Below are 23,659 nucleotides of genomic sequence, written 5' to 3' on the forward strand. Positions count from 1 at the left end.
AGGACCGTCCACCAATGGCGGCGCGGCTGATGGCCAATGGCGGCGACGGGGAGGCGGGCCCGGCGGCGGCAGAGCCAATGGGAGGAGGAGGCGGAAGCGGAGGCGGGGTGTAAGGGCAGAGCATGAGCGCGGCCGGCGCTGAAGCCGCTTCACTCTCCCCCCGCCCCGCAGTGGGGTCCCGGCTCAGCACCCCCCACCCCCGGGGGTCCCGCTGCAACCCTCTCTCGGCCCCGGGGGGGCATTTAACCGCCCTTTCCCCAGCCCTGGGGGGCGCGGGGCCCTGGTTCATCCCCCCGGCTGCACCCACAGGCCTTTATTGACAACTAAACCTCGTTCCAACCGCCGACACTGAGCAGGGGAAAGGGGTGTGGAGAAAGAGAACGGGGGGGCACAAAGAGAACGGGGGCAGCAGGGGGCGGGGGGCACAGGTGGGCCCCCTCAATCTTCCATCAGTTTGCCGAGGAAGTGGAGCCTGAAGGTCCTGTACCTGTCCTCGAAATCCATGTGGACAATCCCGTACTCTCGGTTCCTGCAGAGCAGGGTCCCGGTGTATTCACGGTGCATCCCCAGGATCACCTTGACCTGAGGCAGAGGAGGGGTGCAGATGGGGGGAGAGTGAGCCCTGAGGAGGCTGGTGGGGGGTCCCAGCGGAGCTGGGGTAGCACCTGAGGGGATCTAGAAGGTCCCCAAAGCAGCACGTGCTGGTGGGAGCAGTGTTGGGCGGCCCAGGACAAAGGGGGGGCTGGGGGGGCCCTACCTTGTTGCCGCAGACGGGAGTGACAGGCTCCAGGTGCCTGCTGGAGATGCTCAGCACTTCCTCGCTGTCCCTCAGGTAGACAGCGCACATCCCGCCCTACAAAAATAGAAAAAGAGGGGGGGAAAACAGCATCACCATGTGTGTTACCCCCTCACAGCCCGAAAAGCACCCCCGAACTGGGGCGGGGGGGTTTCACCATGAATCTGCGAATGACGCCGGTCTGTCCCACCGCCTGACTGTCCGGGTACGTGTCACGGACCTTCACCTGGATGTCGGTGGTCACCCAGTCGCTGGAGCTCTGCTCGATCCCCGAGCCGGGGGTGTGGGGGTTGTACCGCCGCATGGGGGGGGCTATAGGGGTCATGGATCTGTTGACCACCGGGCTGGGGCTGGGGCTGTCCTGGGGAGAGAGAGAAGGCAGTGTTGGGGTGTGTAGGGGGGCTACAAGGAGGGTTTTGGGGGTCGTAGCGGGGCTATGAGAGGGTTTGGGTGTCGTAGGGAGTTTAGGGGGGAGTAGGGGGCTACAAGGTGGGTTTGGGGAGTTGTAGGGATTTTAGGGGGGCTCTGAGGGGATTTTGAGGGGGATGCTTGGTGGGGGCCTGTGGATGCAGGTCAGGGATTGGGGATGCTCGGGGAGATTCCCCCTATTTTGCTAATTAGGGATACCAATTAAACTCAGACACCAGAGTGAAAAGAGCAGGAGTATTTTGCTGGGGAAAACCAAATAATGTAACAGTGTAATACAGAAAATGTGCAGTAAGAAAAGGCAGAAGAGTGCAGCTAAAGCAAGGAGAGGAAAATATAGGGAAATGCGTCATATCATCACTACCTGAGAGTCAGAGCAGCAAGTACAAAAGATCCTTCTCCAGATGGATGACATCTTCCAGCCCCGCGGGCAGCCCCGGTTCCAGCGAGGGTTTGCAGAGCCTGGCCCGGGCAGGGGGAAATCCTACGCGGTGCCTCCGCCCGGAGCTGAGGCCTCCAGAGGCGCTGGGAGCGGGCCCGCCCTTGTATACCAGAGATTGACAAGCCAGAATAACTGGCACCTTTGTCTGGCCCAGTAAATTTCATGTTATCATTTTCCTGTTGCATTCCACCCAAAGCCTGGCCAGGGCTGGGCGCCTCAGACCAAAGAAATTTCTACCAAGCCGGAATACGTGGGTCCTCAGCCTTGAACAAGGATGCGAAAGGAAAGTTGGATACTTTGTCTCCTGACACATTCCGTACAGATTATATCTGGTGTCTAAGCTGCCTCTTTCCCTGGCGAGTTTCCCTGCTTTATTAATGACCACATGCTAAGGTAGAGGCTTCAGCCCGGGGCCTGTTGCTCAGGCTGCAGCATTTCAGTGCTTGAGCACTGTTTACACCAGCACAGGCGGGTGGTGATACCTCAGTGCAGCACCCACGAGCACGGTGGGTATCAGTTATCACATCTACAGGATTCACCTACGGGGCAGCTCTGCCCTGGGCCGCTTGCCAAGCCTGAGCACTTCACAGGTGGATGCAGGGCAGGGATGGGGGATGCTCGGGGGGCCCTGGGGAGGCAGCACAGGGAGATGGTAGCGCCAGGATGACGAGGGTCTCGGGGGAGCGTCACCCCCCACGAGCTCGTCTTACCGGCACGTGTCACCCCAAGATCCGGCATCGCCCCGGAGGGCCGAGCTCCGCCAGAGATTGAAGAGGAGGAGGAAGATGAGGACCGAGAGGCTGAGGAGGACGGTGGAAAGCAACGTGCTGCGGGAGCACTGGGATGGAGAGGGGCCGTCAGTGCCCTGAAGTGAAGGAATAAATTCACTGACGGGGTTTAAAGGCTCCCCCGAGACTGGTGGCACCCAGCAAGGGATGGCACCGGGTCCAGCTGGCACCGAAGCCAGCCCCCGCAGAGCAGGGGAGTTTCCTTCGGTGGGAAGCAGGTGGGATGTGCCCCCCGGTCCTCCAGTGGGTCCAGCTGGGGTGCGGTGACTTGTGGAAAACAGACTCTCCAACAGGAATAGAGTTATACGGCAGGGGTGGTTACTCCAGCGCCGGGGTGCAAGGGGATTTCTCCACAAAGCCTGCCGCAGGCAGCTGGCATCCCTTGCTTGCTTCATCAAGTTGTTTAGAGAAGTACGACACTGCCCTTCTATCTGGTCCCAATTTTTGGGCCAGGACCCCTGGGGCTATTCCCCGTTTCTCGAGGGAGAATAACCAGACAGCTGAGTGATGTCTGGTTAACCCGGAGCAGGGGCATCCATCAGCTGCTTCTTCAGCTGACGGAATGCTCTGAGCGCCTCTCCGTGCCGAGTGAGGGTTTCCGATTTGATTTTAATAGCTCACCGAGGGATTTTTTGTACCAGGAGTCCGTAGTTACATACCCACAGGCGACACCTCCGGGTCGTTCCTAGGATCGCGCAGAGCTCTTTAGCTGGCTGTGCCCGAGGGCTCCGACAGGGGCCTCTGGCCTTGCAGTCCCCAGGGTCCCTTGCCCAGCCGTGACCTCGGCTCCAGGGCAGGTTACTCGCTGCTGAGCTGCTGGAGCTTTCTGTGGAGAGACTCGATAGCCATTAAGACCCCAAATTTAATAAACTAATAGTCCATGTTATGCACATTTCTTTAGTCTCTGTGGCTATTAAGGAATCATCTACATACTGCAGGACCCCCGATTCCATGCGGCCGCTCCCATTGCTCCAGGTCTTTAGCTACTTGGTTTCCAAGAAGAGTGGGGCTATTTTAAACCCCTGGGGCAGCACAGTCCATGTTAATTGCATCTTCCTCCTGGACTCCATCTTTCCTCATTCAAATGCAAACAATCACTGACTTTGGAGCTCAAAGGCAAGCAGAAGAAGGGGTCTTTTAGGGCCAGCACGGTAAACCAAGGCAATTCCGGTACTCATCTAATTAACAGTGTACATGGGTTTGCTACAACAGGATGCAGATCTCCTCCCCACCTCTTGCTATATGCTCCCTGTGCTCTGTCTAACAAGGTCTCCACATTCTAACTCTCTGGCACTTTCAGCTTTTACAACTTCTTTCGAATGCCCCGTGCTGACTGCCCTATAAATAACGACACTAACTGTTGTATTCCCACCCCTGACCCTGGATCTAAGGGGTGTGTCGCCTCACGGTACCCGCAGCTTACCCAGGAATTCTGAGGGAGTATCTTTAGGTCCCTGCCGAAGGGCATATAGGGCCGAGCAGTTCATTGCTTTCGGTACAGCCCGCTCCATGCCCCTGACACTCCAATCTCCATCTGCATCCACAACCTCATATGGGCTCCTGTGTTGGGGTTCCAGCACGGGTGTTTTATTAGAAACTGGAAATGCCTGGTCACCCCAACAGTCGCTTCGATACCCCTTCGCTGCACTTTTCCAAGGTGCCAGATGGAAGGAAGTGAACGGGACTTTTACCCTGGCAGGGCCCATCCAGCCCTAGGGCCTTTCTCAGAGGAGCCGGCACCGCCGCTCGCTTCTCCCGTCTCTGTCTGCGACACGGGGCTGTGAGGGGGGAGCCTGCCTCTGGCTCCTCCAAACTTTCACCCTCCTCCTGCCGGCTTCCTACCGGCGGTTTATAGTACTCTGGGAAATCTTTATTTTGGCCCCTTTTTCTTTCCCTTCCTTCATATTTTCTCTGTCCGGTGCCAGCACCAGTGGGTCTCGTGGGGGTGCCAGGCCACGGTCTATTTGATATTCAGGATGGTCTCGGAGGGTGAGAAACATGTCTGCATAGGAGACTTCATCGCAGTTCCCTCCCTCCTTAAAACAGCATCAATTGCAGCAGGGTGTTATCACTCAAGGTCCCATTCAGGGGCTATTTTCCATTTTCCCCGCCATCACATTTGTGGATAACAGGTGAGGGGGCACCTTTACACCGTGTCACGGTGGGGAAAACGGCACCGAAAGATCCCCCCTCCCGAGGGGGAAGGAAGGACTTAACTCGTTATCCCGCTCCTTAATTAGTGACATGAGTTGCTCGCCTGCGCTGAGCTTCCCCATCATTATCAGAGTTGTTTCTAGGAGGGTGGTGGTGTCCCAACCTGTGCTGTGGCTATCGTGGTGCCCCTCACTCTGGGCCTGATTAATCAGAGCTCGTAACGAGGGGAGACCTCGTTAAGCCAGGTCTTTCCTCGCTGCAGGATCCAAAAGAACATGTTGGTGGATCTGAACAAGGAGATGATGAATGAAGTGGGCATCAGAGAGGTGGGAGACATCGTCGCCATCCTCAGACATGCCCGAGTCGTGTGCAGGCAGGTACGGGGAAGTCCTGCCGGCTCGTTCAGCAGCAGAGTTTTGCCTCGAGCCCTCTTGTTCGCAAAAACGCACACAAGCACAACAGAGACCTGCCAGGAGCACAATGCAGGGGCACCAGGCAGGAGCTCACACGTATGCAATTAATCAATTAATGTTTAATATGGCAACAGTTTCCTCAAGTCTCTCGCCTCTTCCTTCATTTTTTGCCCTGAAGTGACCTCAACCCCACAGCACCCAGGTCAGTCCATTTCTCCCGAATGCTGCCACTTGCACACGATTCTTTCCCCACCTCGGTGCCATCCAAATCTGGATTGTCCATAGGTACCGGCCCCAGTGGCGGAGGAGGGAGGAGCAGACCCTTCCCCTCCCTGCCCCAAACAGGCTGGGGCACGGGAACACCCCGATCCCGTCAGCCGGCCGGGAACGTCTCTGCCCCGGCCGGGTTTGGGCTCTGTTCCCTTCTCCGTAGCCCAAAAGTCCCAGCTGTGCTGCCCCCGGGGGGGATTCGCCTGTCCGGGAACGTCAGGAGAAATGGGTTTGTTCTGTGCCAGCGTCACGCGGGATGAAGCCCAGCGGCACCTCCAAGCAGCTCCGGGGCTGGCGACACCCCGAGACCCCAAAGCAGGGCCGTGGAGCTCCCTGCCCCATCCTGGCCCCCCCCCAACCCCAAACCGGGGCACCATATGCCCCCCATTTCGTCCCAGAACCTGAACCCTGAGGAGACCTCTGGCAGTTCTGGGGGTGCAGTGGGGGGTGGGGTACTTTTCCCTGGGGGCCCTGGGCAGTTTGGAGGAAGATTTTACTCCCAGAGCAGCCCCCACCCTGGTTTGGGGTTCCCCCTCCCCCCCCCCCTTTCCCATTTCCCTGCCCTCACCCCAGCTGGACCCACTGGAGGACCGGGGGGCACATCCCACCTGCTTCCCACCGAAGGAAACTCCCCTGCTCTGCGGGGGCTGGCTTCGGTGCCAGCTGGACCCGGTGCCATCCCTTGCTGGGTGCCACCAGTCTCGGGGGAGCCTTTAAACCCCGTCAGTGAATTTATCCCTTCACTTCAGGGCACTGACGGCCCCTCTCCATCCCAGTGCTCCCGCAGCACGTTGCTTTCCACCGTCCTCCTCCGCCTCTCGGTCCTCATCTTCCTCCTCCTCTTCAATCTCTGGCGGAGCTCGGCCCTCCGGGGCGATGCCGGATCTTGGGGTGACACGTGCCGGTAAGACGAGCTCGTGGGGGGTGACGCTCCCCCGAGACCCTCGGCATCCTGGCGCTACCATCTCCCTGTGCTGCATCCCCAGGGCCCCCCGAGCATCCCCCATCCCTGCCCCGCATCCACCTGTGAAGTGCTCAGGCTTGGCAAGCGGCCCAGGGCAGAGCTGCCCCGTAGGTGAATCCTGTAGATGTGATAACTGATACCCACCGTGCTCGTGGGTGCTGCACTGAGGTATCACCACCCGCCTGTGCTGGTGTAAACAGTGCTCAAGCACTGAAATGCTGCAGCCTGAGCAACAGGCCCCGGGCTGAAGCCTCTACCTTAGCATGTGGTCATTAATAAAGCAGGGAAACTCGCCAGGGAAAGAGGCAGCTTAGTCAGCAGATCATCAGTTTGGAATGTATCAGGAGACAAAATTATCCAACTTTCCTTTCGCATCCTTGTTCAAGGCTGAGGACCCACATATTCTGGCTTGGTAGAAATTCCTCTGTTCTCCCCCCCAAGCCATGGCCAGGCTTTGGGTTGAATGCAACACGAGAGCCAAACCAGATGTTTCCACTGAAAAAAAAGTGCAAGTCTTTCTGCCGGGCTGATTTTGGGGCTAGAAGGCCGGGCCCGCTCCCAGCGCCTCTGGAGGCCTCAGCTCCGGGCGGAGGCACCGCGTAGGATTTCCCCCTGCCCGGGCCAGGCTCTGCAAACCCTCGCTGGAACCGGGGCTGCCCGCGGGGCTGGGGGCTGGCAGCGGGGGCAAGGGCTGAGGGATCTGCCTTAACCCCTGTGCTCTCTCTCGGGCAGGGATGCTCTGAGGCGTTGCCCTGTGCTCTCCTGGTTGCACTGCTCTCCCTTGTCTCACTCCGTGGGCTCTGTATTATTCCCCACACTCTGGAGTTATTTGCAGCAGAAGACGCCGGCTCTTTCCCCTCTGCTGTCGGAGGTTAATCGATATCCCTAATCAGCCAAACAGGGGGACCCGGGGGGGCAGAATGTGTGGGGCCCCCCCAACGCCCTCCCCCATAATCTCTTCCCCTCCTCCTCTTCCTCCTCCTCCAGACGAAGAGCGTGAGGAAGGCAGCGAGAGCGAAGGGGGAGAGGGCAGCGAGGAGGAGGAGGAGGGGGCCGAAGGCTCCGGGAGCAGCAGCGAGCGGGGTGGGGGGGCTCGGCCCTCAGCGAGGAAGAGGATGAGGCCGAAGATGAGGAGGAGGAAGGTGGCTGGGGGGACCTCGGGGGGGGCAGTGACACCGCCCGGGCCGCTCGTGACCGGGAGGAGATTTTGGGCAGCAACAGCGACGAGGAGGAGGGAGAGGAAGAGGAGGAAGAGTCCGGGGGGGGCAGCGAGGGGGGGACCCCGCACAGCCCCCGCCTGACCCCAGCGAGGCCTCGGAGGACGACGAGAGCCCCAGCGACGCCTCCGACTCCTCCAGCGACAGAGCGGCGTGTCCCCCCTCCCCGTTTTGGGGAAAAACCAGGCACTTTGGGGGGTGTTTCTGGTTTTCTCTTTAATAACGTAGTCAGGGTTAGTAGCCACAGCCGGAACTAAAGTTATTCCTAACAACTTGTGTCTAAAATAACGTTTTCTATCGCAAAGGGCCGCGGCGCTGCGGGTACAAAGGGGGGGCGGGGGGCTGTACCGACGGGGGAGGGGTCCTGGGGCATCCCCACCCTGGGGGAGGGGAGGGAAGGGGGGGCATCGCCGTGTCCCTCAGTTTGGGCTGTAAATAATAATGATATTATTAATGTGTATTAATATACGTTAATATCATTTGGGGTACTGATACAGTAATGAAGAGAAAAGGAATAAAAACTGAAAAACCCATCAAAACCGCAAAGATTTGGGGATTGTTAAAAATGTTGAAAACCGACAAAAATGGGGGAGGGGGGTAAAGGGGGGGCAGGGGGTGTCTGTGTTAATCCCCACCCCCCCTCCCCGCCGCTTATTTTGGGGGTGGGGGGGGTGGAACCGAGCGAGACTGGTCATGGAGGGGGTGACACCCCCCCGTGGAGTGGGGGAGGGTTCATGGGGGGAGGGGTCATGCTGGGGACCCCCATATTTGGGGAGGGGGGTCGGCGCCATCAGATGGTGAGGTCTTGTCTGAGCCATCTGCGGGGGGATGGGGGGTGTCAGAGGGTACTTGGGGGGGGCCACATCCCCTTACACCCCTCCCCTCCCCCAAATCCCTTCCTGCCCCCCCCAGCGCCCCCCCCGTGCTCCCCATCCTCCCCCGTGTCCCCAAATTCACCCTGTCCCCGTGTGTGTCCCCCATACTCCCTCCTGCCATGGCTCTGTCTCCTCCCCGTGCCCCCACCCTGTCCCTGGACCCCCCCCACATCCCCGGACCCCTCTCACGTCCCTTTGCCCCCCCCGGGCCCCCCCTCACCGCCCAGCACTTGCTCCACCATGCTGAACAGCGACTCAGGCGTGGGGCTGATCTCCAGGTCCGTGCCGGGGAGGGGACGCTCTGAGTGGGGGCGGAACAGAAACTGGGGTAAGGGGGGGCCCAAGATTTGTACCCGACCCCCCCAACCCTCCTAGGGAGGGGACCAGGCACTCTGAACCCCCCAAACCTCCCACACCACGACCAGAACATCTTCCCCCGCCCTAGTGGGATGGGGGGTGCGGAGGGGAGGGGGGGAGCACAGGTTCCTCCCCCCACTCAGGGGGTGCCCCAAGGTTTTGTCTTCCCCCTCCCCAAGGTTTGGGGGGTCCGTGTCCCCCCCCAAGACGTACCCTGGGGGAGGGCGAGCAGGGCCTGGGGCGAGCTGTTGATCGGCACCGAGTGGGAAGGTGCAGAGCAGCCACTGGACCTGCCACCACCAGGAGAGGAGCCTCCTCTTCTGTGTCTCTGTGAACGCCTGGGGGGGGAAGGGGGCACATGGGGGGGTCACACAGACCTATAGCCCCCCCCCCAAGCCCTACAGGCCCCCAAAGACCCCGCAGCCCCCCCCATACCTCGTGGCTCAGGCACTGCTCCAGGAGCTGGAGGTAACTGATGATGTTCTCCTTGTCCGGCCACGACGTCAGGAACTGGATGCAAACTGGGGGGTGTCGGGGGTCAGGGAGGGACCCAGACACCCTGATTCCACACACACACACCCCCAAAACCATGGGACTCCCCCAAAAAAGGAATTGGGTTGTGGGGGGTGTCTCACCTTTGCCCATGACACGGGTGAACAGCCTCGGGATGTCCCCGTAAGGGACGGGGGCTGCGGCGTTGCTGGCTTTAATGGGGGTCACTATGATCTTCTGGAGCTCCTGAAGCGCCGGCCACAGGCTGCCCCCCCATATGATGTGCTGTGGACGGTGGGGGGGAGTGTCAAGGAGGGGGGGGGAAATGTGGGGACCGAGAGGGAGATCAGGGACACACACCCCAACCCCCCCCACCCCCAGTCTTGGGGACACAGGGAGGGGTGACCAGGGACATCTTGTGCCACTGCTGGGGACATGGGGAGGGGTCTCAGGGATGTGGGGTTCCCCCCAGGGATCTGAGGACAGGGGACACCCTGTGCCAGCCCTGGGGACATGAGGGACACTCTGGGTCACCCCTGGGGATGTGAGGGACATGGGAGACAACCTATGCCACCCTTGGGGACACCCTGTGCCACCCCTGGGGACATGAAGGGGAGCAGGATCACCCCGTTCCAGGTCTTGCGCTTCAGAATGGGACATGGGCCACCCCGGGGCCACCTCTGAGGACCTGAGGGCCTCCCCGAGGCCACCCCAAGGGACCCATGGGCCACCCTGTCACCGTCCCACCTTCTCCAGCTCTCTGAGGATGCTCCGCCGCTCCCGCAGGTTCTGGATGCTGAGGAGGATCCTCTGCCGCGCACACCTGGGGACATTCTGCGGAGACAAGGAGGGGACAAGTAGGGTCAGAGTGACCGGGAAGGGGGGGACAGTGTCTTCCCTTTCATTGGGGGACACAGGGGAGGGACACCCCGTGTCACCTGTGACTCGAGTTGATGCTCCGTCAGCCTCATCATCTCCTCGTACGTCATTTGGGAGAAAAGCGCCGTGTATTTCTGCAGCCCCAGGCTCTCCAGCCAGGAGGGGACATCTTGGGGGGGGAAAGGAGTGTGACATGGGGTGGCAGGTCCCTGTGAGCCCCCCCACCCCCAAACGGCCCCCCAAACCCCACCTTTCATGCCGCTGCCCTCCTCCTCGAAGGTGTTGCGGCCGCCGGCCGGCTCCTCGGTCTGTTCGCTGCCCCAAGAGGCCACGCTGCTTTGGGGGAGCAGGGGGGCGTGGGCCCCAAAAGGGGGGTGGGGGGGCACGGGGACAGGGGTTTCGTCACCCCCCCACACCCATTCGGGTCCCCCTCCCTGGGCACTGCCGGGCACCAGCGAGAGGGAGGGCTCCAGCGGGCTGGGGTGCAGCTGGGAGGGCAGAGCTGGGGGGAGAGGAGGGGGGGTGTCAGGGGGTGGGCGGGGGTCCCCTCTGCGGGACACCCCCCTGCCAAGTCTCCTGCGGCCACCTGGGTCCCCTTAATGTCTCCCCAAGTTCTGTCTGTCCCCTACATTTCCCCCGCAACCCGTCCAGCCCATCCTCAACCCCCATCCCCCCCAGGCCACTCCCTGTCCCCCCTCCCACCCTTCCTCACCCTCAATGTCCCTTCTCAGCCCTTAATGTGCCCCCCCAGACCCCTTCCCGCCCCCTCTGTCCTCTCAATTCCCCCCCCAGACCCCTTCCACCCTCTCTGTCCTCTCAATTCCCCCCCAGACCCCTTCCCGCCCCCTCTGGCCTCTCAATTCCCCCCAGACCCCTTCCCACCCCCTCTGTCCTCTCAATTCCCCCCCCAGACCCCTTCCACCCTCTCTGTCCTCTCAATTCCCCCCCAGACCCCTTCCCGCCCCCTCTGTCCTCTCAATTCCCCCCCAGACCCTTCCCGCCCCCTCTGTCCTCTCAATTCCCCCCAGACCCCTTCCCGCCCCCCCGCCGGCCCCACTCACCTGCTCCCCCCGGCCCGCTGCTGCTGGTGGGGGGGTACAAGGGCGGGTGCCTGTTCTCCTCAGGAGCCGCCGCGGACCGGGACGGCCCCGACTCGGTGGCTGCATCTTCGGGCCCCTCGAGAGGAGGTGGTGGCCCTCGAGCAGCATCGGGGCACGAAGGCTCCATCGGGGGGTCGCCGCCGGCACCGGGCAAACGCTCCTTACTGGCGCAGCCGGAGAGCCAAGGCTCTGCGGCCGTCCCGGGGGGTGGCAGGGTGTGTCTGAGAGCCTCGCAGAGGGGCTGGCTCTCCTACAGGCAGAGCTTGTTCTTGATCCCGGACGCCAAGATAAAAGTGACTGTTTCATGTCGCTGGCCTTGACGTTGGTGCTGCCAGGGCGCAGGAGGGGGCGGGGGGCCAGAGAGAGCTACTCCTGCCTCGGCCGGCTCCTGCGGCCACGGGCTGATGCCACCTGCAGCAAAAGAAAGGGGACAGGGAGGAGACTGAGGCTGCGTCCCTGTGCAATCGTGTGGGGAGGTGGGGGGAACGCGGGGCTAAACCCCGATGGATTGATCGACTGATTCTCAACCCCCCCAGTCCCTCTCTGACCGGCAGCTCTCCAGCCACTCCTCCCCCAGGCTGTAGCCCTGCTGGGGCTGTTGTGGCCCAAGGGCAGCCCCCGGCATTTGCCCTCGGTGAAACTCCCCCAGCTGGGCTCAGCCCATGGCTCCAGCCTGGCCAGGTCTCTCTGCAGAGCCTCCCCACCCTCGAGAGACCAACACCCCCACCCGGCTGGGTGTCACCTGCAAACTGACCGCGGGGGCACTCGAGCCCCTCGTCCAGCTCATCAGTGAAGGTGTTAAACAGGAGCGGCCCCAACACCCAGCCCTGGGGGACGCCACTGGTGGTAAACTGGAGTTAACTCCCTTCCCCACAGCTCTTTGGGCCCGGCCAGCCAGCCAGGCTTTTACTCGGGATTTTATCTCCTCCTCTGCTCGGCTCCCTTCAAATATGACTTTTTGTGGCGACACACAAACTCTGTGCTCAGCCTCCCTTCTCTCCTGCACCCACTGTACCAAGTCCATCTTGCTTCCCGTCCTCCCTCCTTTTCCCACAGAAGCCCGCCGTGCCCCTTGGCACCACGAAACTGGGTCAGTATTGACAGAATGTTGATTGGACTCCAGCCCCACCCGCTCACCCCGACCTACCACCACAAATAGCCCCCCAAGCCTGCACCCAACTTGGAGGGACGACCACCCGACACCAAAGCGGAGGGACAGACCCACGGGTTCGTGCTCTCGCCCCCCCAGAGGGGGCTACGCCCAGTGCATCCGCGGGAACTGTGTGTGTGGGACTGCAATCGTTCCGGGTTGGGTTTTCTCGGTTGCTGTAGTGCTCTAGAGCCAACCTGCAGCTTGTGCGTTTATCGTAGGCAGCCTCAGGGAACCTGTCAACGCTGCATGAAAACAAACCGTGCTATCCGTGAATCTGACTGTTTCTCCTGAGTGCCCGCTGGGGCTGGCTCGGATCAGGGTCCCAGTCCCGACTGGTATATTAATACCAATTTCATGTCACACCTATTAAGGGACAAGTCCAGCCGCCCCTCGCCCCTCTGATCTCTGAGGACCGGCCAGAACGCAAGGGGATTTCTCTCTTACCAAGTGAGCTCTTACCCTAAAGGCAACACCGGTAAACGGGGGGACCCCCCGGACCTACCCGGAGCGGGTGTTGGGGCTGTTGGGGTCCCAGGCGCCGCTCTGGGCGGGCGTGCGGCTGCCGTCGGGCAGCGGCGTCTGCGAGCCGTAGTGCGGCGTGCGGCTGCCTGCCAGGGCCCCGGCGGCTCCGTCAGCCCCCCCGAGCCCCCTCTGGCTGGGGGGAACCCAAGAGTCCACCCCCCAAGTACCTGTTACCTGGGGCACCAGGGACCCCAAGTCCTTCTGACTCTCACCCAAAATTCGGGTTCGCTTTTATCCTTCGTGCTGGTGCCGTCACCACCCCGCGCTTCGACCGGCACTGCCACAACGCTGACGCCGCCGATTTTAGACGCCGCCGGTGACGGTTTTGTTGCCGTACGGCTACCGGCGGCGTTCCTGCGACCCGGTCGCTGGGTGGCTGCGGTGACGGGGACCGGTTTGGCTTCCGAACTGGTGGCTTTCGCCTTGATGGTCCCTCCCGGCTCAGAGCTTTCCTTAGGGGGAGGTTTGGCGAGTTTTTTTAGGACGGCAGCGTACTGGAGCACGGAGCAGTCGTCGTCGCTCTCGGTGGCTTTGTCCCCATCGGTCCCCAAGGCATCGCCCAGTCTGCTGAAGACCCCCGCGGGCTGGGAGACAAGGTGAGAGGAGCCCGTCAGCACCTGCACCCCCATTTACCCTCCCCTGCCCCTCTGCCCCCCGAATTCTGCCCCTGGGATGGAGACCAGATGGATACCAGCCCTCTTGGGATGTAACGATGCAAAATGCTGCCTGCGGCAATTAATGACTAGGCTATAAAGCAGGTCTCTGCATCACCCATAACATCATATTCCCTCGGATTTGTCTCGAGGGGCTGAGTCTGCAACTTGTTTTACACCCCCAAGACTTTCGTGCTGAGCTTTTTGGCTCCAGAGGAGAGAAACAGATGAAAATCTCTCTTTTTTAATGATTTCTTATACATGAACGAGATCCTAGAAATAAGCAATCAATGGCCATCGTGATCCCGAAGAAGAGACTCGGAATCAGTAAACTGCCGTGAGGCTGCAGGTGCTCCGCTAGTCTGAAGTCACAGAGCCATGCTGTGCTGCTCGTTCGTCCCCTGCACAGCCCGAGCACGGCTGGCCAAAAACCCCGCCCAGGTAATCCTGGGTGAGGACGGACGGGTGGACACCTTTCCTTTAGGCATGCTTAAGCTGATTATACTATTTTAACTGAGACAGGCACAAGAAATGGGTGACAATCCAAGCGTCTGGCTTTAATGCTTTTAAAGGTTCTAAGATTAACTTCTCAGAAATGGGAAATGTTAAACGGAACATCGAGGAACGGTTGCGGGAGACAGACCAAGAAAAGAGGGTTGTTTGAAGCCGGGTGACTTGATGGCCCTGAAACGGCCCAACAGACCGTGTGATCAGGGGCAGAGCCACAGACAAGAAAGGACTCGCTGCCTGGTGGGGATTTCTGGGCATTTTTGATCACCGACAGAATAGAGCATTGAAACGTCAAGGGAACTGCGGTGGACTCTGTATGATGTGATGGTTTAGAGTCCCGATGTAAGGAGGAGCAGGGACTGATCAGCTCGTAGGTCAGCTCGTAGTGGGGCGGGTTGATGCTGCTCTGGTCGGTGCAAAAGACGTTTTCATCCGAAGCGTCTGGGAATGAAAAGGTTCAAAGGCGTCGGGGATTTCAAGGGTGCTGACGAGAGCCCGGAGGCCAAGGGCAGCTCAACGTGAGCGCCGGTCCCTGGTTTATCTGGGCTCTGAACGAAGTGTTGGGAAGCGAAGGCTTTGCCCTCGGGATATTCGGGGTGAGGCGGCAGCTGGAGTCCAGGTAAGTGCAGAACACGTGCGTGATGATCTGGAAGCAGAAAAACAAACCTCGCTTTAGCGTCCTTAGAAATACAGCAGCTTCCTTGCCATAATCGTGGCTGTCCGTGACAGTTTTGGCGAGTGCAACGCTGGCTCAGCCCCGGTGTGTTCAGGAGCCCGAGGCAGTTTGACGCTTAAAGCGGAGATTCCAGCGGGCCGGCACGCCACGGCCGTGCAGGCAGGTTTGTTTTGTCCAGCAGCGAAACAGCCCCAGTCACAAGGCGATAAACTGAGGCTGCGCGTCAGCAGCTCGGTTCCCCCAGCAGCAACTTTATCCCGGCACCCTGCAGAATTTGGCCAAGGCACGGCTTTAGCAGATTTCGGCCACGAACTCCAAGCAAACTGTTTTAGCGACGGGTCCTGCGCTGCCTGCGAGGCTTCGGCTCAGAAGGGCAGCTGGAATCCAGTGACAGCAAATCCCTCCTTGTCCCTCACGAAAGGCCAAACAAAAATCACTGGAAAAACCTGAGCTGGCCACAGGTCTTATTAAGAATGCCAAAATTTTGAGATAAAGGGGTAAAATGAGGAAACCACGCTGCAGCCTGCTGTTGGTGGCTTAACCCTTCCCGGGGAGGTCTCAACATTTTCTGTGGGCAACATCACCCAGTGATCTGTAATCTGGTACTTGCTGGGCTCGTTCTATACAACGGGGTCTGTTTCACAGAAAAAACAAAAGAGTTCCTCTGGGCTAAATGGCCAAAGTCTCCAGAAATCTGGGAGATGCGCCTGGGAAAGCAGAGCGTTGTATTGCCTGCAGGGTGAGCGACAAAAGGGCGAAATTCCATTTTTTCTTATTCTTACAGTGATTGTCTCGAGTCACTGAATGTCAGAACTTCATGGCAAGTGTTTCTTTTCATCTGTTGGGTCAGAACTTCTGTCCCAGGATTGCTGGAAGTTTCACTCCGGGGTGCCCTCCTCTCTCTCTTCATCTCTGAACACTTGGAGCTGCTCACCCCGCTGTGGGGCAAGACACCGAGAGCTGCTCCGTGGCCAGTCACTGTCAAATATTCCATCATCTTCACAAACTGAAAATCAAACCCTGTGTCACGACTGGTTTTGTACAACTGCAGCTTCAGCAACTGACTCTCGTGATACCTTTGTCAGCAAAGCTGTGAAGCTCTGACGGTCACACCTCCTGTTATATTCATATTAATTAAAAACATCAACCCGCCGCGTTTTATATTTCAAATCCAAAACTAAAGGCTGTGGGCGGCAGGGGGGAGGAAATACAACATCCCCAGCCCCTCCCCGCAGCTGCCACTGCCACGATTTGGCCAGAAAAGCGCTTGGAAAATGGCAAAAATCCCCAACGAAACGAACACACACACACAGAGGAAAAAAAAAAAAAAAAAAAAAAAAGTTAAACCTGCATGTGGGACATCGACAGCGTCTGATCGTTCCGCGGCGGTGACGGGGTGCGGGGCTTTGGGGGTGGGGGCTGCGGGGAGCGTTCTGTACAGCGGGGCCTCCGGCTGCTTTACGAGTAGAATAAAAAATGGGAATTTTCCAATTATTTGGGGTTTTTTGTGAAGGTTGGGAAACGGTGAGATCCCGGCGGGGGGCTCCCCCATGGGAACCGCCCTCACCCCCCGCACCGCCCCCCAATTAAAAACGCGGCGCTGCTAACGAAGTCGGCGCCGAACTGGGCCCGGGGGCAGCCGCCTCTTTCCCTGGAGTTTTTTACCAAAACTGGAGGAGTTGTTGGGGTTTTTTTTACCAAAATTGGAGGGTTTGGTTGGGGTTTTATAACCAAAATTGGAAGATTTGGCTGTGGGGAATTTTTACGAAAATTGGAGGGGTGTGGTTGGGTTTTTTACCTGAATTGGAGGGTTTGATTGGGGATTTTTTACCAAAACTGGAGGGTGGTTGGGGGGGAGGGGAAGCAAAGTTGAAGGGGTTTGGTTTTTCCAAAAACTGGAGGAGTTTGGGGCTTTTCTTTTTTTTTTCTCTACCAAAATTGACAGGATTGGTTGTGGGGGTTTTTTTGGTATTGTTTTTTTTTTTTTTTAACCGAAATTGGAGAGTTGTAGGAGTTCTTTTACCAAAATTGGATGTTTTGGGTTTTTTACCAAAACTGGAGGGGTTTGTGTGGTTGGCAGGATCGCCCTCCTGCCTCGTTAGCAATTTTATTAATAATTTTCAACGCATTAAACGTGGGGGGGGTGGAGTTTCCCCCCTCCTCCCACTTTGGGGACCTCCCCGGGACTTGGGTGGGGCGGGCCCGATCCTGCGCCCCCGGGAGCCGAGATGGGGAGAAACCCTCCAAAAACGGCTCTCGGGAGGGGTGGGGGTGCGGGCGTTAGGTGACATGGGGCTCTCCCCTCGCTTTTGGGACGCCCCCGCCCGCACTAATTAGCGCTTCCTTGGTCTGTGGTAATTAGCGATGGACTGGGGGGTAACTGGGCGCACTTGGCTGAGGTTAGGGGGCGATACTGGGGGCACTGTGCTGGGCTTATGGGGGATGCTGGGAGGATTTAGAGGAATACTGGTGAAAGCGGGCAGAGCTGGCTGCAGGGTGTGTCTGTGGGGGGGTTACTGGGAGCACTGGGGGGCACGGGGTGGGGGACAGCGGGAGCTGCCGAAGCACACTGGGGGCACTGGGAGCGCCAGCGAAGCTGAACCGGGCCGTCAGACTGGCCGGGCCCCGGGCACCGGCTGCTCTGGGGGCGGGTCCCTCGGGGGGTGTCGGGGCACACGCGGGGGGGGCCCGGCCGGGTGTGGGGGTCACACCGGGCCGCACCCCCCGCCCCTCCCCGGAGCGGCAGAAGGCGGAGGAGAAGGCGCAGCGCGGCGGGAACGCGGTGGGAGAGGCGGCGGCTTGTAACCGGCTCGGCGAGAGTCCGGCCAGCCGCGGTGAGTCCCCGCGGCCCCCCCGCAGCCCCCCCCCGCTCTTAACCCCCCCGGCTGCCGCCAGGACGCTGCGAGGAGGCTTCGGAGGGGCAGCGGCAGGAGCTGCGGCTGCTGGAGGGCGCCGGCCACGGCTTGGGCTGCGCCCCGGCTCCCCGCACGATCCGCGAGCGCCGGGCCGAGCCGGAGCGCTACGAGGCGGCGCTGGCGGTGGGGCTCGGGGACTTGGGGGGCACCGAAACGCTGCCGGGGGGCGCTCGGCTCGCTTTTCGCCCCCTCCCCAGCCCCGCCGGCGACAGCTGGAGCCGGCGCGGTCCCTCCGGGCTGACACGGGGCGAGGAGCCGGGGCTGCCCTCGGCCGGGCGGGCACGTTCATCGCCGCCAGCCGCTCGCCGCAGGAGGGGGCGGCCGCTGGAGCGCTGCGCCAAGCCCAAGGGGCTGTTCGCACCCTTCGGCCACCGCGGAGGAAAAAGCGGAAGGTGAGGCCGCACCGGGGCGGGGGCACCTCGGTCCCCCCCTGCCCCGGGGGAACGTCGGCAGCTCCCGGCGGGTTTTCGGAGCCGCAGGAAGCGTGGCACGGCGGCACAGAACGGAGCTGAGGAGCCGCTTGTGCCTCGCCTTGGGTTGGGGCTGCGCTCGCTTGGAGGACCCGGCTAAATGCGAGCGCTGCCTCAAAAAAAGCATTTTCCTCTCGCGGTGAGGGCGGGCGGCGAGGGGGGTGTGGGGCAAACCCGGCCGCGACGGCGGCTCCGTTTGCGGGCAGGGTCGGCTCCACGAGGATCGGTACCGCGGTACTTCAGCCCGGGGCGCATCCAGCCGCGGGAGGGCGAACACTCCGCGGCTCTGCGGGGCCTGGCCCGGGCGCGCGGCTGCGCCCGGCCTCGGAAAGGGAAGGGGCTGGAGAGCGAGTGCTGCGGCAGCACGGCCCGGGTGGGTGCTTACGGGGGCTCAGGAGCTTCGTCCCGGCCTCGGGTGAACCCGCTCTGATGGGTGTCCCCGCTGTCACCCAGGTCCTGCCGCGTTTGGGGCAGCTGGCGGCCGCCAAGCGCTCGCTGAAGCCAGCTCACTGCCCGAGGGGCTGCTCTCCCTGGGGAAAGCAAATGACACGGGATTACCGCCCTCACCGAGGCAGAGCTCATTCCTCTGAAGCACTGCAAAGCGCACAAAGAAACCAGCGACGGGGAAGAACGACGGGGAACGAGAGCAGAACCAAGACGGTGCATCACAGGAAAAAGGGGATGGCTTTTTCCCCGTTGCCGAGTTAAACTTCTTGTACACTCACGTTACACCGACTGTCACGGGATTGCTGGAGGTTTTTTCCTGGGACGTCATTCACGCGCAGTCAAGGGCCGGGGTGACTTCGGCAAGCACATGTCAGCCTGCGAGCTGACTCAAAGCACTCTTCAATGCTGAGCATCTCACCCCCCGCTTCTCCCTGTCCCCACCACACACACCCATCCTCACAGCTGTGCACGGACACAAACGGGTGTTTGTTCCCCCTTTGTGAACATCCTGTCTATGTACAAAGGCATTATACCACAGGCAAAGGACAGGCGTATGAAAAGAACCTTCTACTGGCACTTGTTAGCTGAACCAGCTGCCAGTACGAGCCAGTGAACTGCTAAGTCAGTGCGCAGTGAGTCAAGGATACCCTTCTAAACTCCAACAGGCAGTTAAGTGTGACACGAAATAAACTCACCCAGTGAGAATAATAAGGTCCAGAAAAGTCAAAGCTTTGCCATAAAGAAAATAAGCAGTAATCGATGGTCACAGTTCTCTGCACACCTAACACAGAGGACGGAATTCCTAGGTTCCACAGAATAATTGCAACTTATTCCTTAACCCATCCCAACCACCCTCTCTCTAGAGCAGTCAGCCCTTGCAACCTTTACGATAAATTCATCGGTGTGCTTAGAACGACTTCACAGCTCACAGGGGGTTCATGCTGCAGAAACAAATGCAGCGAGGGCCTGTATCAAAAGATCAGTAGGGGGGGGAAACCCCTTCAGACACGGCGAGAAGGCCAGAATAAGTAAGACCAAGTGCCACAGAGGTGTCATTTCTAACGGGGGTTCCTCTGAACATCAGTGAGGGCTCCACTGCAGTGCCCACGCGCCCAGGGCTCCTTGTTGCTGGTGGTTCATTTCCAGACAGGTTTCCTCAGAGAGGGATGGGTAAGAAAAGGGATCTGCCGAGAGAAAAACCAGCACACTCCTCAGATCTAAAGGTTCAAGGAGTTTCTGTGACTAAAAATTTATCCTAAGACAGCAATTTAGAAAACACCGTCAGCAAAACAGTCACTTTATTCTGAGAGGAACTTTTTCTACATTTTTTGGGGGGAGAAGTGCAAATAAATTGCCTCAGCTAAGAATTTTCAGAAGTAATTTTCTTTAAAAAGTATCAGCAGCACAGAGCAGGATTGCATTCCACATCCATGTATTAAAAATACATTTAAAATCACCACGTAACAATGTTCTCATCTTCAAAGAAAAAGAGCTTTTGCCTTTATGTATTTGTATATAAAAATTCACTGAAGGGCTAAAAAACCCCAAACACCCTAGTCTCCAGAAATGGGCCGTTTCCATGTGTTTTACCACTACTCAGGCGAAACGTTCTTTGCGGGCAGGGAGAAAGGCATTAGCATCCCGAAGGCTGAGATCTCTGCCTACGATTTAATCTGCACGTGCGTGCAGTGAGGCTGAGGCAGATGCGCGGGGAACAATAAAGGTATGAATAACACAAAATACGGGATTCAGCAAAATTATGATACCAAATTTATTTTTAAAGAAATGAACTTGTTACTTAACCCCTTCAGCACCATCAACTTTCATCAGCTGCTTCAAATTCTGCTGCAACAGGTTTGTGTTCCATCGCCAGTTCAGAAGTCCCAAGAGGTCAGCTAGGAATAAGAAAAACAATTCTAACATGCAAACCATTTACTGTCACTCACACTCCCTATAACTATGTTCAGGACAAACAGGTTTACTCCCTTGGGTCAGGCATTTTCTCCAGACAACAACATACTTCTAGTCTGCCCCTGACACGGCAGAAAGTTAGCCCAGAGCTTCTCTTGTGGAAGAGCTCTGACAGGCTTTCGGACAAGCAGCCTGCTTTTGAAATGTCAGCGTTAAAATCTCGGCCAAGGAAGTCTGATCCTTCAGTTTTAATTTGTTGTACACAGCAGTTGAGTGCTTAGATAAAGATGCCAAAAGGAAATTAGTCAGCCACCGACACAGCCACATCTACAGGGCCGTGACTCCTCCAGCATTAATATTTCTAACTTCTCTCACTGAATAAACTGAGAGAGAATGAGGCACAAAAGAAGGCAAACAGCTGCAAAATAAGCTAAGTCAGAGGAAAGCCGTCTGCTTCACTCCCAATGCCCCAATTGCTTGCTCGCTTCCAAAAGATGGAGAGTTGGGGCACAGACCAGATCACGAAACAAATCACCTGCCAAGGGGCTCGTCCCCAAATCCTCCCTCCCACCGTTTAGACTGTGTCACTGCAGCATTCACTGACAAATACGGGAATGCTGAAGGCAAGCGCTCTCTGCTTTATTAGTCAGGAAGGGCCACAACACCATTTTCTGTTTCCTTAACCTGGGAGAAAGAGGCCTTTCTTTCAGCTGAGAACGTGTCATATATAAAAGGAAAGCATTTGTCCAGGAGGTTGCAATCAATTAAATTAATATATTTCACTCTAGTAATCCCAGGTAGATGGAACAGCGTTAGGTTTGGGGAGCTGCTGTAAGTTTTTAATGATTCCCACAAGTGAAACCATCTCCACCTGCCCCCAGCTGAGGCCGGCTGGGCTGGTAAACTGCAGAGATGAGGCCGGAGCTGCCTGAGGTAGATGGGTATTGCCATCGATAGTACTTTTGAAAAATTAACTGCCTTAGTATTTGATAATCAAATAGTATAAGGACCTCTAATGCTCCAGTATTCTTCATTTTTATTTCTAGATCAAGTAGGCACCAGCGCTGAGTAATATATTGTTACAGTCGTGAGTAATGCCCCTGAAAACAGTGGACACTTTCCTAATTTGCTAAAAATAAGATTTTAGATCTCTGTGGGAGCGGCCTCTCTTTCCTTTGGAGGATGAAATACTGCACTGAGATGTTATGTTCCATTAACGCGCAGCCTGGAGAAGGCTCTATTTAAACAGAGCAGAGAGAAAGGTGGCTGAAGAAACCAAACTCAGCGTGAGCCCGTCAGGAGGGGAATGCAGTAACCACCTCAGACAATTCTCCGGGTGCATTGGTGCCACAGAGGGACTGTACCCTCGTGCCCACAGAGCTGCAGGCAGCAACGTGTGTGGCCAGTGGTCCAGCTCTGGGCTCCTACATCACCTCTGCTGTGGCTGAAGAAGGTAAAACATGAAGCAGGTAGAAAGGTCAACGTGGGGAGATGGCACTAAAGGTTCTAAGATCATGTCATAGGTGCCCTCGAGGCTTTCAAAAAGTGGTATTTGGAAAGTTCACTTTGACACAAGGTGATTCACTGATAAAGGCAGAAGTTCAAGAGTGTGTCTCACCGGTGTTGTGGCCAAGGAGTACAGTGCTTGCAAAGAGCATCAATTATTTCCTCAGAGAGATCACGTGGGATTGTTTCATCTCCATTCGTGACATCAGAAATCCTGCATGACTTCATCCTGACTGCAGCCTGGAATACCTGCTTCTAAGGGAGATACTGGGTGAGAGATTCAGCCCATCAGTCAGGATAGCCACTCTCATACTAGAGGCGTGAAGGAAAGTAATAAAAAGCAACAGATCTAGCTGCTGGTTGTATGGAAGCTCTTGCAAGTGTTATGCTGCCCTGTTGGTAAGTTATCTAGCACAGATTAATTATAATGGGGTTACGGTTTAAGCTAAAATTTGTCCCACCCTCTGGTTTTTCATGTCTCATGGCTTTTGTGCAGGATATGTACCATGTAAAAAGATAAAATCACACTTAGCTCAACTTGGACCAAAACCCTGCTTTTGTTTCTTTTATTTTCCTATCTTTTAAAATAAACTCACTATGGTATTTGTTTTTTTCTGGAATGACTTCCTCTGAAAGCTTTCTGGGGGAAAATGGATCATAAAGTCAGTAGACTTCTGAAGAGAAGAAAAGGGAGATGTCTTTTATCCGAACAAAGCTACAGTTAACTTCTTGGAAGTTAAACTGAAATTTTCAATTTGGAAGTTAAAAACTGCTTTCTTCAGTTAATGGAAGGTATTAAGCATGACAGACCCTGGGAGAAACCTTTATGGGCTGCTGCACCGTTGTCTGAGGATTTTGTTAGGCACGGTCAGAAAAAGAATGATGGCTTTGCTTTCCTCTTCAGGCAGTGAGATGTCGTGATTCGCAATTAGAGGGTAAGAAACCTCAGCTTTCTCTCCTGACTGTCCTAAAAGAAAATCAACAAACAGGAATGTCACATACTGTCTTCACAGTTAAACTTCAGTTCTCTCCTTTGCTTGAGAGTTCAGCAAGGGACCACTGTAACATTCTTTCCCTTCCTCCTGTTTCAGGATCTATTTTGACTAACCACCTTAGAGCAATTTGCAGTTGTCTTTGGACTCATGTTAAATGATTTAGTGCTGGGTTTCTTGGTAGCCTGTGCCTGTATCAATGTGCTATAGAATGATACAGCTCCTGGAGCACATTTGTAATTGAACCGTAGAGCGTTTTGTGAACACTGAGGTAACGTTTGGAAGCCTGTGAAACTCAACAGGGTTCTGATCAGAGAAAGTTTACAAGGAGAGTGTGTGCTTCAGATAAAACAGGAAAATTAAGGCAGCCAGTAGGAATCAGCTGGGCCGTCTAAACAGGGCACTGTTCTGTGGAGGCAAAAGCTGGCTTTTGGAGTGCACTGAACGTGCTGGAGGGGAACATTAGGATGGTGAAAGCAAGAGTCTGTTATGGTCGAGAGCGTTGGGGTTGTTAATTATAAGGACTGACAGAATCCCTCTCACGATGGCAAGAAAGGGACAGAAATCCCAGGGCGAGGGGAGAGAACCAGTGGGACAACCAGCAATGCTATCAGTGGGAGGCCTGGGGTAGGAAAGAGAGCTGCGAGCAGCTAAGAATGGAGCCCTGATGACCTCAGCATCCTGGCAAAGAGGGTGGCAGGTCATACACTGACAAGCTAATGACGGCTACT

The 23,659-nt window shown here is 57.3% G+C and overlaps 2 protein-coding genes across 2 annotated transcripts in view; both read right to left on the reverse strand.

Annotated features, from left to right (window-relative positions):
• Window positions 1-438: 438 nt before the first annotated feature.
• LOC141974075 (protein Smaug homolog 2-like) lies at window positions 439-12,725 on the reverse strand. Its single transcript, XM_074933326.1, has 9 exons — window positions 11,135-12,725; window positions 10,324-10,575; window positions 10,133-10,242; window positions 9,942-10,028; window positions 9,338-9,479; window positions 9,138-9,223; window positions 954-1,157; window positions 758-853; window positions 439-582 (listed from the first exon to the last, which is right to left on the reverse strand). The coding sequence occupies exons 1-9, from the start codon at window positions 11,298-11,300 to the stop codon at window positions 439-441; spliced, it is 1,287 nt and encodes a 428-aa protein (XP_074789427.1). The 5' UTR covers window positions 11,301-12,725.
• A 2,944-nt stretch (window positions 12,726-15,669) lies between these two features.
• LOC141974076 (uncharacterized) overlaps window positions 15,670-23,659 on the reverse strand; it is a 64,572-nt gene continuing 56,582 nt past the window's right edge. The window contains exons 7-8 of the mRNA XM_074933328.1: window positions 18,640-20,414; window positions 15,670-15,693 (exon numbers count right to left, since the gene is read on the reverse strand). The gene's annotated coding sequence lies outside the window, so the exon portion shown is untranslated. The remainder of the gene's footprint in view (window positions 15,694-18,639; window positions 20,415-23,659) is intronic.

This window comes from Athene noctua, unplaced genomic scaffold (assembly GCF_965140245.1).
Source record: "Athene noctua unplaced genomic scaffold, bAthNoc1.hap1.1 HAP1_HAP1_scaffold_31, whole genome shotgun sequence".
In the NCBI taxonomy this organism is placed as follows: domain Eukaryota; kingdom Metazoa; phylum Chordata; class Aves; order Strigiformes; family Strigidae; genus Athene; species Athene noctua.

Excerpts from the sequence above, each read along its gene's own strand:
- LOC141974075 (XM_074933326.1), bottom strand. The coding sequence starts at position 11,300 with ATGGAGCCTTCGTGCCCCGATGCTGCTCGAGGGCCACCACCTCCTCTC. Across the intron at positions 10,576-11,134 it reads CAGCGGGCCGGGGGGAGCAG|CTCTGCCCTCCCAGCTGCAC; the intron begins GTGAGTGGGGCC and ends CTCTCCCCCCAG. Across the intron at positions 9,224-9,337 it reads CACCCGTGTCATGGGCAAAG|TTTGCATCCAGTTCCTGACG; the intron begins GTGAGACACCCC and ends GACACCCCCCAG.